This window comes from Nicotiana attenuata, unplaced genomic scaffold, assembly GCF_001879085.1.
Source record: "Nicotiana attenuata strain UT unplaced genomic scaffold, NIATTr2, whole genome shotgun sequence".
Lineage (NCBI taxonomy): Eukaryota > Viridiplantae > Streptophyta > Magnoliopsida > Solanales > Solanaceae > Nicotiana > Nicotiana attenuata.
Window position 1 is genome coordinate 65,216 of NW_017674291.1, and position 15,420 is coordinate 80,635.

General features: G+C 35.7%; 1 protein-coding gene across 1 annotated transcript; it reads right to left on the reverse strand.

Moving 5' to 3' along the window:
• Nucleotides 1-5,944: 5,944 nt before the first annotated feature.
• LOC109218359 lies at nt 5,945-7,273 on the reverse strand. Its single transcript, XM_019382722.1, has 2 exons — nt 6,388-7,273; nt 5,945-6,303 (listed from the first exon to the last, which is right to left on the reverse strand). Exons 1-2 carry the CDS (start codon nt 7,271-7,273, stop codon nt 5,945-5,947), a joined length of 1,245 nt encoding a protein of 414 aa, XP_019238267.1.
• Nucleotides 7,274-15,420: the final 8,147 nt, after the last annotated feature.

A 15,420-nucleotide genomic window follows, 5' to 3' on the forward strand; every position in this document is an offset into this window, starting at 1 on the left:
CGAACTATATGAGTAGTTGACTCCTTCGGAGATTCTGGTTGACTGTTGCTGGTTTCATTAGTTGACTCTATATAACCATCAAACCTATTAGTCGACTCTTGAGATTTGCTTGTCTCTTGGATTTTTTGAGTTTGATCTTCATCACCTTCAACAATTCCTTTCTCGGCCGAAATATTATTTTCATCAAATATAACATGTACTGATTCTTCCACACACAGTGTACGTTTACTATAGACTCTAAAAGATCTACTATTTAATGAATAACCCAGAAAAATACCTTCATCAATTCTTGGATCGAATTTTCTAAGATTGTCCTTACCATTATTGTGAATGAAACACTTACTTCCAAACGGATGAAAGTAACTAATATTGGTTCATTTATCTTTCCACAATTCATAAGGTGTTTTCTTCAAAATAGGCCTTATGAGACATCGGTTGAGAATATGACATGCAGTACTTACTCCTTCTGCCCAGAAGTGATTTGATAGTGAATATTCTAGTATCATAGTTCTTGTCATATCTTGCAAGGTCCTATTTTTCCGTTCAACGACTCCATTCTGTTGAGGTGATCTCGGTTCAGAGAAGTTCTGAGTATATCCTTGATCATTACAAAAATCTTCAAATGCTCTGCTCTCAAATTCTCCTCCATGATCACTTTGAATTGTTGTAATCAGATACCCCTTTTCTCTTTCAACCTTCTTACAGAAAATCTCAAAAGTTTTCAATGCTTCATCTTTATGAGATAAGAAAATCACCCAAGTAAAACGTGAGTAATCATCAATAATAACAAAAGCATATCGTTTCCCTCATATGCTAGCAGTTCTAGTAGGTCCAAATAAATCCATATGGAGCAGTTGCAAAGGCTTAGAAGTAGATACAATATCGTTGTTTTTGAAAGAGTTTCTAATTTGTTTTCCAATTTGACAAGCATCACATATATGGTTTCTAGAGAAATTTAGTTTAGGCAAGCCAATAACTAACTTATGCTTGGAAAGTTTTTCTATCAAATGCATGCTTGCATGACCAAGTTTCTTATGCCATAACCATGGATCATCAGATATGGATGTTAAACAGATATGACCATCTATATTTTCAAATTCATCAAGAATGTAGACATTTCCATACCTTTTACCTGGAAGGATTATTTTACCTGTCTCATCTTCAATAGCACAACCTGTCTTCTTTAACTTTACTTCATACCCTGAGTCGCATAGCTGACTTATACTCAGAAGATTGTAGTTAAGTCCGTCAACAAGGTAGACCTTAGTGATATCACAGTTATTATTGAAAGGGACTATTCCGGTACCGACTATTTTTCCTTTTGAATCATCACCGAACTTAACACTTCCTCCATCTATTTTTGAAACTTCTTTAAACAGGTTTTTGTCACCTGTCATGTGACTGGAACACGCACTATCTTAGTACCATTTTTCTTTGCGACTCCTCCTGTGGTGTTCCTGCAAAACATAGTGATTACTTTATTTTAGGTACCCAAGCTTGCTTGGGTCCTTGTTGGTTAGTATTACTCGACTCAGAATTATTTTTGGGTTTCCAAATCCAACATGAAACATTCGATTTGCGAAATCGACAAAAAGAATATTTGTGTCCACTTTTGTTACAGTAGTGATAAGTAACTCCTGATCCATTTTTGGATCTTTCATTAGTGTTAGCACTGGTGGACTCTGTTCTGGATGATCCTTCTCCAGTTGACTTGTAAGTCGCCTGGTTTGACCTGACAGAACTGTGACTGGTGGATTTGCGCATGCCAATGAGTTGTATTTGCAATTCCTCAAACTCTTCTTGAAGTACTTCTTTTTCAATTTCACATACTTCATGTTTGAGTTTTCAGTCTTTTACTTCTTTGTTGAGTCTCTTTAGTTCATTCATCATTTTTTGAGACTCTTTCAAAGTAAGGCCAAGAATATCCTGCAATTCATTACACCTTTCACAGTTATAAGACCTTACCTCGCTTGTTTCACCTCGTGCCACGAAACAGTTCTCATTGTCATCTTTGCATTCATCGTCTGAAGTGTCCTCATCTGTCCAGCATCCTGAAAGTTTGTTCATGTCGTTTTCCAGAATTGTCATGAAGCAAAGATTTGCTATCTCTTCGTGTCCTGAACTGTCTTCATCACTCCACCTTCCAAATAATTTGTTCTTGTTGAAGCCTCTGGAGATTTTCCTTTTTAGTTCAGGACATTCAGCTTGAACATGTCCAAATCTTCCACACTCACAGCATTTTCCATCATTTTTGTCTTGTTCATTGTATTGCCTAGATCGCCTGGGTGGCATCCTTCTTCTCGCATTCCTGAATCTTCTCATTAAACCATCCATGTTCCTTGAAACCATGGCAATCTCTTCTTGAAGAGCTTCAGGGTCATCATCGATATCATTTTCTGCTTTTTCGGTTGTGGCCTTGAATGCAACTATTTTCTTCTTTTTTTCCTGGTTTGCTTTCTTGAGATGAGTTTTCTCGAATGCTATGAGTTGTCCTCAAAGTTCATCATATGATAGCTTATTCAGATTCTGTGATTCAAGCGTAACTACTTTTGTCTGCCAAGTAGTGGGTAGGCTCCTGAGAATCTTCCTAACTTGATCACCACTTGAGTATGGTTTGCAAAAAGCTTTTAGATCGCTAATGATTTTGCTGAGTCTGGCAAACATCTCTTCAATGGATTCTCCTTCTTTCATCTGAAAGAGTTCATAATCATGAACCAACATGTTGATATGTGTGTCCTTTACTTTGCTGGTTCCTTCATACGTAACTTCAAGTTTGTCCCACATCTCTTTGGCTGTATCGCAACTGGAGATTTTCTTGTACTCTTCACCACTTATAGCATTGTAGAGTAAATTCCTTGCCTTATTGTTAACTTGTACAACTGCCATTTGCTCATCTGTATATGAATCTATATCTTCAGGTTCAGTGAGTGGTTGAGCGACAGCTGGTAGAGGATAGTTCCCCATTTTGATAACTCTCCAAACTTTAATATCATAGGCTTTTGCGTATATTTCCATACGCACTTTTCAGTGAGAGAAATGTTCACTACAAGAAAATGGGGTTATTACGGCGGTTATTTTAGCATATACTGGCGGTTTGAAACCGCCATAATACACATTAACGGCGGCTTTTTAAAGCGCCACAATCCCGCCCGCCAAAATTATATTATGGCGTTTACAGGCAAACCGCCGTAAGTACATGTGAAAACCGCCGTATTTTAACAGTTTTAATGTGGCTTTTATTTCTGCATATTAAGGCGGTTTTAAACCGTCGTAATGAGTTTTTTTTCTACTTCAGCCTTTTCACAATCCATTTTTTCACATTTAGAGTCCTATTTATTGAATGCTATGCTTTGAAACTTCTGTAGCACTTCATAATTAATTAAACCCAATATAGAAGATTAAATAAGAAAAATATTCATTATATAAAACACAAGTGTATCAAAATTACATCATCCAAATATTAATGCTTCAAAGTGTATTTCAACAGTAATATCCAAAAGATTCATAGTTGATCCAATAAAATAATCACAAATTCACACTTACACAATTATACCAAAATTACATCATCCAAATATTAATGCTTCAAATTGTATTTCCACAGTAATATCCAAAAGATCCATAGTTGATCCTATAAAATAATCACTAATTCACACTTGGACGATCATCATTGTTACTTTCATCTAAAGATCTTCTTGGTTCAACTGTTGATGGTGCATCACATCCTAAATCTGGTGCCTGAAAAAAAGGAAGAAAAAATACAATCAATAAGCAAATAACTAAAATTTTAACAGGTAAGCTGAAGTAGTAGGACTGGATATACAGAAATCACATTGAAATCAATGAGTTTAATCACCAAAAAGGTAACTACACGGCTTAGGAAACCACTTTATGTTAAAAAGGAACCATATGAAAAGCAAGTAACTACAATTTTACTGTAGTAAGAGAACTTATACCTGTGGAGGAGTGGAAAATAAGTGAGCAAAATCCTCGGGAATATTCCCTATGTTCCTTTCATATAAGCTAATTAGTGCATCTAATTTTGATTTCACATTTGTCATCTCTTGCTGCCACGCCGGAGTTGGAGCGGTAGTGCTAGATGAATCCACATAACCACGACGGTATCTCGCAGATGTCTGTTTGAATGCTACAGTTGGGACTACACCCAAGCCTAAACCTCGAACACGACCGGGGTGCTCGGGACCGAATACTATGCCAAGAGCATCATTTGGTGAAGGTTCATCAAGACTTTCTACTCTTTCACTTCGAATTTCTTCAATTCTTTCCTACAAAAATTGAAGAAGCATAAACTGAGCAATATGAAGGTGCTTGGAACTTGGAAATGACAAGAATTGTATATTAAAATAGGCAGGAGAATTCAGACACAATCTTAAGTCAAGTATAAAACAAGTGTAAGCACAACTGCAGCCAACCAACAGGGAATTAATATAAGCGGCTGATCATCTGTTTTTACCATTTAAAAACTTTGTTTATTCATCCCATTCATGAACTAATAAAGAAATAATCTATTCCACCTTTAGAAGCAGCACATTTTTTTAGCTGCACAGTTCAATAAACATGTTTCATGACATGATCATACAACCCTCCGGACCAACTCTTAAGGTACAGTAAGCATTCAATGAAAGAAACAGGGATATTCTAGTATCAACTTTCCAAGGATCAATCTGTGTAAATGAGCTTTCTTGTAGGCTCACCAACTCATATGTGGTATTCTTTTAAGACAACTGTGCAGGAATTATTGACAAGCACAAACATGTAAAAGCATGACGACAGATAAAGATGAAGAACAGAAAATGAAACGCAATAAAAAAATGCATACTATAAGTACATGAACATGTTGTATCGTCTTTAATCTCCATATATGTTAAATAATCAAAATTCAAACAACACAAATTCTTCAATTTCAATTACTTAAGGTGCTTATCTTAATATGTGGGATCGGCCTTTATGTTGGATATGTCATTAAAATATCTATCTTTGACCTGATTAAAACCAATACAAATCACATCCACATGGTTTTACAAAAAGAAAGACACAGATTCATGCTCATAACTCCTGAATGGAATAGAAAGCTAAATCAAGAAGACAGAGATAAAAATGTACAAATACTCATTATAAAGGTAAAATTGATTATGAAATGCAGGAGGACCAATTCCAGCATTTTTAAGCAGAGAGGCAGCATTATAGTTAAAAAGACCATACAGCTGCATCTGGTAAAACAATCTTAACAACTCTTCCCCTCTTTATAATCACTACACTGATTCTGCCACAAAAGAAATAGCAGAAGCATAATAGCTTCAATTTCAACCAAATTTTAAACAAAAAAGTAAAGAGGAATCTGAAATCGCTCGCATAAAACGTCATATCCAAAAAAAGTCCATTTCTAACATGCTTCGACATCGACAGTGATTGTGGAAACCCACTAGACAAGCAATACCAATCTAAAAATAAAATATAATTATACAGCAGAAGGCACCAAAAATGTTACTTACCCCAATCACCCTAGCCTCATCAGTTACATAACTCTCATCTTTCCTTTTATGAGTCTCAGTCCACATTTTGCCTCGATCAAAAGCTTTTCCCATCGCCTTCTGAAATTTTTAAAATGAATAAAAATTATGCTCCTCTTTCTCCACTGTCTTGATCTATCTTCATTAACGGTTTGTCTTCGAGCTCTTTTACCTTTATCATTCAAAACAGGTGCTTTCCCAAAATTGACATTAATGCCCTCCACTTGCTTCAAGATGTCTGAGCCTGATAATGCAATTGGTAGCTCCCGTTGCTCGATTTTCCCGTTAAAACGAGCACGTTGCAATCTAAACCGATGACCTCTTTCAAGAAAGTGACGATGACCCATAAAACACCACTTTCTACTATGCTTCAATCTGCAAGAGTCTATATCAAAGTTACACGTGGGGCACGCAAACTAAGTGTATGTATTCCATCCAGATAATGTACCAAGCCCAGAAAAATCACTAATTGTCCACATCAATGCTGCTCGCATTTTAAATATTTCATTCTTTGAAGAATCTAATGTATGCACTCCATCGTACCACAATTCCCTCAACTCTTGGATGAGAGGTTGTAAATACACATCTATGTCATTGCCCGGCATTTGTTTCCCTGGAATGATCGTTGAGAGTATGAATGAAGTTTGTTTCATGCACTCCCAAGGAGGACGGTTGTATGGAATAAGTACCACTGGCCAGATACTATAGTTAGTTTCCATTGCTCCAAAAGGATTGAAACCGTCACTAGCTAGGCCTAGCCGTACATTTCGAGGATCTGCAGCAAATTCAGGATGAAGCAAGTCAAAAGTTTTCCAAGCCTAAGAATCCCTAGGATGCCTCATCAATCCATCTTGGCTACCCTCTAAAGAATGCCATCTCATAGACTCTGCAGTTTTAGAGCACATGAACAATCTTTGCAACCTTGGCTTTAGTGGAACGTAGCGCAATATCTTTGCAGGCTGCTTCTTCTTATTATCCTTCCACCTAGATGACTTGCATCTTTTGCATTCTTGCAAGCCTTCATTTTCGCCAAAATATAACATACAATCATTTGGGCAGGCATGTATCTTGGTATAATTAAGACCAAGTTTGTTGATGGTTTTCTTGGCCTCATAAAAAGAACCAGGAATCTTGGCATCAAAGGCATCTTTTAACAATTCTAATATCATACTCATCGCCTTGTCAGTCATTCGACAAAGACACTTTATATGATACATTTTGATTAGAAAGGACAATTTGGAATACTTCGTACACCCTTCGTATAATGGTTGATTGCCATCTTCGACCAATTCATAAAACTTTATATAATCTTCATTATGCCCCTCAACGTGCCCTTCATCAAATATTTCTTCTCTATTTATGTGATTAGAAGACACACCAGGCTCGTTGACATTGTTCCTGGTGAACCCAAACGCATCATTAATCATAACTTCCATTGGATCTTGGTGCTGTAAATTATATTCTATGATATGGGTGCTCTGAGAAGTCTGTTGCACGGTTGCATTTGATTCTTCACCATGCCAATACCAAAAATTATAGTTTTTTGGGAAAGGTTTAAGAATCAGGTGCTCTTCAACTACATCTCTTCTTTGCCACTTGTTAAAATCACATTTTGGACAGGGACACTTAATTACGCGCCCATCAACTGACCCGTGCTCAAAAGCAAAATCCAAAAATTGTCTTAGACCATCTGCATATTCAGGTGTGTTTCGTGGTTTGCTAATCCAAGATTTATCACTTGGCATGGCTAGAAAGGAAGACATAAGATAACATCACAATATTAAAACTGAAAAGATAGTTCAAAAGCTTATATGTGAAAAACATAACCTCTGAATATATCCACTTAATTTGAAAAGCCATTGCCAACTTAATTAACATGAAAAGTCACATCACTTCTGCATTAATTAATTATGAACGCAAACTCATATTGTAATCTCTCCAAATATGTAGTAACTTGCTCATACACAGATGTTATACAGCTTAGCTGAGTATGGAAACTCTTCCGACTAGATACGATAATAATTCCTATTTTGCAATTACCTTACTGGTATTCCTACTTTGCACATGAAAGTGAAGGATTAAAAGGTGAGAACTTTACAATCTGGAAGTCTTCTCTTTCATTATTTTTCATGCCATACGAATCTCATTTCATGTGTTTGCTAGAATATTCCCTAACCCAAAGCTCAAGACATGAAAATTCTTGAACATGTGTTCAAGCCAAGTATAAATCCCCCAGAATAAGCAACTGAAAAGAGCCACCAAAGAGTTCAACCGGAATTTCCTCTCTTATTAAAAAGTACCCTTATGCTTTACAATAGGCGCTAAGATATCCTAAAGGAGAAAGAATAACAAAAAGGCAACAAAAGCTTCATTGCCACAGCTTGTAAAGTACTGCCTCTATATTGCTAACATACTGATTGTCAAAACAAAGATAAGCCTAAAACTTTTAGCAAAGAGATCCTTATTTAGCGTAAAACATAGTTTTCATCCTTATTATCAAAACTAGCATAAAACCTAAAGTAATTCATCCTTATTATCAAAATCAGACAAATAAATTCTTTCCAACAAAATTCAACACACGCACGAATTTGCATTGCACAAGTTGAAACTGTAGAACCCCAACTTACACCTTACTGGAACATGCTTGAATATAGAAACAATATTGCATGAATTTTGTGATAACAGAAGAAAACCAATAAGCAGCTCTTTGGATCTTTCCTTTTCTTTATTTTATAGAGAGTAAGGATAATAAACTCAAACTTTTAATTCCTCTTCACATTTTCAAACACATCATAGCATTTCAGCAATACAAAAAAAAAATGAAAATGGCTACCAATCAAGGAATGAAACAGAGGAAGCATGAACAATTCCATACAATTCTCATCCAAGAAAATCTGAAATTTATATTATTCGACCAACTGTAGTACCTGATTTCAACAGAATATCGAGCTCAGCAAAACAGAAGTTGCAACAGAAAATTACTTGAACCTCAGACAGCAAACTCGACGGGTCGGCTCAAAGAAAACTGGAATAACTTATTGCTTCAGATCTTCGAGTTCCTCTTTTTGTTTGTTGCTATTTGCTTATGTGAGAGTGAGAAGCAAATGACAGGGTTATCCTAAATGAGAAAGAATAACAAAAAGGCAACAAAAGCTTCACTACCACAGCTTGGATGTTATATATTTAATCGATTGAATGAATCATAGATTATCAGACTGAGGAAAAAAAATTAGAACAAAATTGGGGAAAATCGCTACATGCATGAACCCTAATAAATAGGAAAAAAACTTTTGGTACTAAATATGAACCCTAATCGCTACATTACCTGAGATTGTTGAAGCTGCTAAATGAATTTCATGTACTTTTTCTAATTGAATCTCGATTCTTCTAGCCGGAGAAACAGATTGGGAGAAATAGAAGAATCTGAAGTTAGAATGCATTACCTCACCTGCAATCTGAAGTTTTACATTCCAGCAGCCTTCAATAAGAATGAATCGGGGGAAAGGAATTGGGGCAAATAGAAATTGGGGTAAAGATATACGAGACTTATGGAGGGAAAGGATTGGGGAAATTCTGGAGGGAGTCTCGAAATGTGAGGGGGGAAATACTAAAACTTATTAAAGGAATAGTTAAAATATTTTGATTAAAAGATTACGGCGTTTCTAACCGCCACAATACGAAATAATCGCCGCTATAAAAAAATTTAATCCGGCGACCCGTAAAACGCCATTTTTAATTACACTTTGTGGCAGTTATTTGGAATCGCCGTAATATAACCGCCACAATAATTTCGATTTTTTGTAGTGGTAAAACATGAAAATCATATAAATCACAGTTTGTCCAAAGTTAATTCAAGCCAAGTTTTAAGTTAATAAAGCGACCGTGCTAGAATCAAGGGACTCGGTGAATGCCTTACACCTTCTCCCCGGTCAACAGAATTCCTTATCAGGACTTTATTTTCGCAGACCAATAATAATAGAGTCAAATCTTCTTTTGACTAGGGATTCAAATAAAAGGTGACTTGGAACACCCAAAAGAAATTCCAAGTGGCGACTCTATACATAAAATAATCCTTACTCAAATTTGTCACTTTAATTGGAAAAACCCTTTAACTCACAATCCATAACACGCTTATCTTCCTTTGGGGGTAGAAAAGGGGTGTGACATTCTTCATACTATTGACCCTCATTCTCAGCAAATCCATGTTGTTAATATACGTTAAACTCCTTAATAGCCTTTAATCACTTTAAAATTTCTTGGGGTGTTACATTTTTAGTAGTGTACATAACCCATAAATAGCAGATTTGTAGGAATCTCTTTTTAGAGCAACTTAGTTTCTATTCAACAACTTTATCATGTTTCCCTCTCCAAAACATCGTTCAGAGTTAAAACTGCCTTTTTTGTTACATGGAGAATGTTGTTTCTATCTTGACATTACTTCACTTGAAAATCATTGAGCGAAGCTGAAATATCTGTAGCAAGAGCATACACTGCAGCAGCAATCATACCTTCCAATTCCTCTTCCTATTTCTATATATGCATGAGTTTTTCTTCCTTGAAATTTTGATCTTTCTCCTCATTGAGTTACGCAAATAGTGGGCATTTGCTGCCTCTGTGCTCTGAACTATCTTAGAGAAAACACTACTTTCACTCTCATGGAGTATCCTAGCTACATTTGCTTTCTTTGCTAATTAATCTTAATGCTTTAGGTGTTTAGAGGTGCTTGTTCCAATTGTAGTTTATTCAATTCTCATGCCTTAGACATATTGCATCTTCTCTAGACACTATCTACCATATTAGCATTTGTTTAAAAAGGCTTGGAAGTAAAGATTGATTGATAAGTTGATGGATATATGACATGCTAAATAGTAAAATTAAAGTTGCTCAGGTGTGCAAGTATATATTAGTGTCCTCAATGGAAATGTATCATCAGTGTAGTATAGACAAATAATCGAGTCAATTACTCAAATGCACTCAACTTTCTCAAATTATCTCCTAAAGTCACTTTTCTTCCGTTTGTAACAACAAAGTCACTGAACTATGCCTATTGCACTCAGAAGGTCACTCAACTAGATTTTTCAAATTTTGGATTGCCAAATACCTATTTTACCCTCTGGGCTTACCTATAGAATAAATAAATACTATTTATAAATTAAAAAAATAAGAAGTATTTAAGCATCTATAATGTTGGAATAACAAAATAATGAGCATAGTAAAAAAATTAATTAGAATAAGTTGTTCGTAATAATAATTGTAGTATTAACAACAAAAATTCAAAAATTTATTTATACAATTCAGAATGAANATATGTTAGGCATAGTTTTAAATTTGTAAAATTCTAATACATTTGTAACAAACCTTTCGGGGAAACCAATCAATGAAGTCTTTATTAACTATCTTCTCAATCTCCGTACTACTAGGCTTTCGACCCTTCCAGCGCCTTCGTACATGATCTTTAAATTCACTACATGAAATGATGATACAAATATTAATCATTATACATATTTAATATAAGTTTTATTTAGATTTGCATTAAATACTCACTCAATGAACGGCATGACTTGTGGACAATTTAGTACCACATATCGATGTGCTTCACGTTTCACTATAGGTGACAACTCAAATGTTTCTGTTGCTATTCCTTTACCAACCGGTGGAAAAATGCTAGATGAATTTGTCGAGCCTCTATCCTCCGGATAATCATCAACACGACGAGGCCTATTAATTCTTGTCTCAATCCCTTCAAAATACTGAGAATAGAAAGTGAGAGCCTCTTCAGCCAGGTATCCCTCGGCTATAGAACCTTCTGGTTGTGACATGTTCCGCACATAGGACTTAAAATGTCCCAAATACCTAAACAAAAGATCAATGGTTAGTTAACGGTTACAATTTAACATCTTTGTCTTAAAGAATAAACTACAATTAAGCAATGAGAAATCTCTTACCTCTCCACAGGATACATCCATCGACAATGTTGTGGTCCCCCAAGTTTTGATTCACCAGCTAGATGACAAGTTAAATGAACCATGATGGTAAAGAATGCTGGAGGGAATAATATTTCCAAGTGATTCATAGTGAGAAAATGTCGAGATTGAAGCCTGTCAAGGTCTATTGGACTTAAGCTTTTGGCACAGAGTTGTCGGAAGAACGAACTCAACTCTATTAGCACTGCAGTCACTTTGTCAGTTAAAATATTTCGTATGGCAATTGGTAACAAGTGCTGCATGAGAATGTGAAAATCATGACTCTTCATATTAAAGATCTTCCGTTGTTTCAAGTCGATACATCTCGAAATGTTGCTCGCATATCCATTAGGCATTTTGACATTCTTTAAGGTCCGCAAAAATATATCTTTCTTGAATCCACCTTTCTTTGTATTTAAAATAGTAAACAAAGATGGAGGATAGCTTCCGTTCTCATCTGCCCAAAGTTCCTTCCTTATACCCATTTCTCTAAGATCCTTCCTAGCTTTAATATTGTCTTTTGACTTTTCAGAATCATTGAGTAAAGTGTATATCACATTCTCACACTCATTCTTTTCAATGTGCATAAAGTCTAGATTATGACATAACAAGTTCGTTTCCCAGTAAGGAAGATCAAAAAATATGCTCCTCTTTCTCCACTGTCTTGATCTATCTTCATTAACGGTTTGTCTTCGAGCTCTTTTACCTTTATCATTCAAAACAGGTGCTTTCCCAAAATTGACATTAATGCCCTCCACTTGCTTCAAGATGTCTGAGCCTGATAATGCAATTGGTGGCTCCCGTTGCTCGATTTTCCCGTTAAAACGAACACGTTGCATTCTAAACCGATGACATCTTTCAAGAAAGCGACGATGACCCATAAAACACCACTTTCTACCATGCTTCAATCTGCAAGAGTCTGTATCAAAGTTACACGTGGGGCACGCAAACTGAGTGTATGTATTCCATCCAGATAATATACCAAGCCCAGGAAAATCACTAATTGTCCACATCAATGCTGCTCGCATTTTAAATATTTCATTCTTTGAAGAATCTAATGTATGCACTCCATCGTACCACAATTCCCTCAACTCTTGGATGAGAGGTTGTAAATACACATCTATGTCATTGCCCGGCATTTGTTTCCTTGGAATGATCATTGAGAGTATGAATGAAGTTTGTTTCATGCACTCCCAAGGAGGACGGTTGTATGGAATAGGTACCACTGGCTAGATACTATAGTTAGTTGCCATTGCTCCAAAAGGATTGAAACCATCACTAGCTAGGCCTAGCCGTACATTTCGAGGATCTGCAGCAAATTCAGGATGAAGCAAGTCAAAAGTTTTCCAAGCCTGAGAATCCCTGGGATGCCTCATCAATCCATGTTGGCTACCCTCTAAAGAATGCCATCTCATAGACTCGGCAGTTTTAGAGCACATGAACAATCTTTGCAACCTTGGCTTTAGTGGAAAGTAGCGCAATATCTTTGCAGGCTGCTTCTTCTTATTATCCTTCCACCTAGATGACTTGCATCTTTTGCATTCTTGCAAGCCTTCATTTTCGCCAAAATATAACATACAATCATTTGGGCAGGCATGTATCTTGGTATAATTAAGACCAAGTTTGTTGATGGTTTTCTTGGCCTCATAAAAAGAACCAGGAATCTTGGCATCAAAGGCATCTTTTAACAATTCTAATATCATGCTCATCGCCTTGTCAGTCATTCGACAAAGACACTTTATATGATACATTTTGATAAGAAAGGACAATTTGGAATACTTCGTACACCCTTCGTATAATGGTTGATTGCCATCTTCGACCAGTTCATAAAACTTTGTATAATCTTCATTATGCCCCTCAACGTGCCCTTCATCAAATATTTCTTCTCTATTTATATGATTAGAAGACACACCAGGCTCGTTGACATTGTTCCTGGTGAACCCAAACACATCATTAATCATAATTTCCATTGGATCTTGGTGCTGTAAATTATCTTCTATGATATGGGTGCTCGAAGAAGTCTGTTGCACGGTTGCATTTGATTCTTCACCATGCCAATACCAAAAATTATAGTTTTTTGGGAAAGGTTTAAGAATCAGGTGCTCTTCAACTACATCTCTTCTTTGCCACATGTTAAAACCACATTTTGGACACGGACACATAATTACGCGCCCATCAACTGACCTGTGCTCAAAAGCAAAATCCAAAAATTATCTTAGACCATCTGCATATTCAGGTGTGTTTCGTGGTTTGCTAATCCAAGATTTATCAATTGGCATGGCTAGAAAGGAAGACATAAGATAACATCACAATATTAAAACTGAAAAGATAGTTCAAAAGCTTATATGTGAAAAACATAACCTCTGAATATATCTACTTAATTTGAAAAGCCATTGCCAACTTAATTAACATGAAAAGTCACATCACTTCTACATTAATTAATTATGAACGCACACTCATATTGTAATCTCTTCAAATATGTAGTAATTTGCTCATACACAGATGTTATACAGCTTAGCTGAGTATGGAAACTCTTCCGACTAGATACGATAATAATTCCTATTTTGCAATTACCTTATTGGTATTCCTACTTTGCACATGAAAGTGAAGGATTGAAAGGTGAGAACTGTACAATCTGGAAGTCTTCTCTTTCATTATTTTTCATGCCATACGAAACTCTTTTCATGTGTTTGCTAGAATATTCCCTAACCCAAAGCTCAAGACATGAAAATTCTTGATCATGTGTTCAAGCCAAGTATAAACCCCAGAGATTAAGCAACTAAAAAGAGCCACCAAAGAGTTCAACCGGAATTTCCTCTCTTATTAAAAAGTACCCTTATGCTTTACCATATGCGCTAAGATATCCTAAAGGAGAAAGAATAACAAAAAGGCAACAAAAGCTTCATTGCCACAACTTGTAAAGTACTGCCTCTATATTGCTAACATACTGATTGTCAAAACAGACATAAGCCTAAAACTTTCAGCAAAGAGATCCTTATTTAGCGTAAAACATAGTTTTCATCCTTATTATCAAAACTAGCATAAAACCTAAAGTAATTCATCCTTATTATCAAAATCAGACAAATAAATTCACTCCAACAAAAATCAATACACGCACGAATTTGCAATGCACAAGTTGAAACTGTAGAACCCCAACTTACACCTTACTGGAACATGCTTGAATATAGAAATAATATTGCATGAATTTTGTGATAACAGAAGAAAACCAATAAGCAGCTCTTTGGATCTTTCCTTTTCCTTATTTTATAGAGAGTAAGGATAATAAACTCAAACTTTTAATTCCTCTTCACATTTTCAAACACATCATAGCATTTCAGCAATACAAAAAAAAAAAAAAAAATGGCTACCAATCAAGGAATGAAACAGAGGAAGCATGAACAATTCCATACAATTCTCATCCAAAAAAATCTGAAATTTATATTATTCGACCAACTGTAGTACCTGATTTCAACAGAATATCGAGCTCAGCAAAACAGAAGTTGCAATAGAAAATTACTTGAACCTCAGACAGCAAACACGACGGGTCGACTCAAAGAAAACTGGAATAACTTATTGCTTCAGATCTTCGAGTTCCTCTTTTTGTTTGTTGCTATTTGCTTATGTGAGAGTGAGAAGTAAATGACAGGGTTATCCTAAATGAGAAAGAATAACAAAAAGGCAACAAAAGCTTCACTGCCACAGCTTGGATGTTATATATTTAATCGACTGAATGAATCATAGATTATCGGACTGAGGAAAAAAATTACAACAAAATTGGGGAAAATCGCTACATGCATGAACCCTAATAAATAGAAAAAAACTTTTGGTACTAAACATGAACCCTAATCGCTACATTACCTGAGATTATTGAAGATGCTAAATGAATTTCATTTACTTTTTCTAATTGAATCTCGATTCTTCTAGCCGGA

Bases quoted from the DNA above. Each gene is read 5' to 3' on its own strand.
- LOC109218359 (XM_019382722.1), bottom strand. From the start codon at position 7,273: ATGCCAAGTGATAAATCTTGGATTAGCAAACCACGAAACACACCTGAA. The intron at 6,304-6,387 runs GTAGCCAAGATG...AATTTGCTGCAG, and splicing joins GAGATGGCATTCTTTAGAGG to ATCCTCGAAATGTACGGCTA.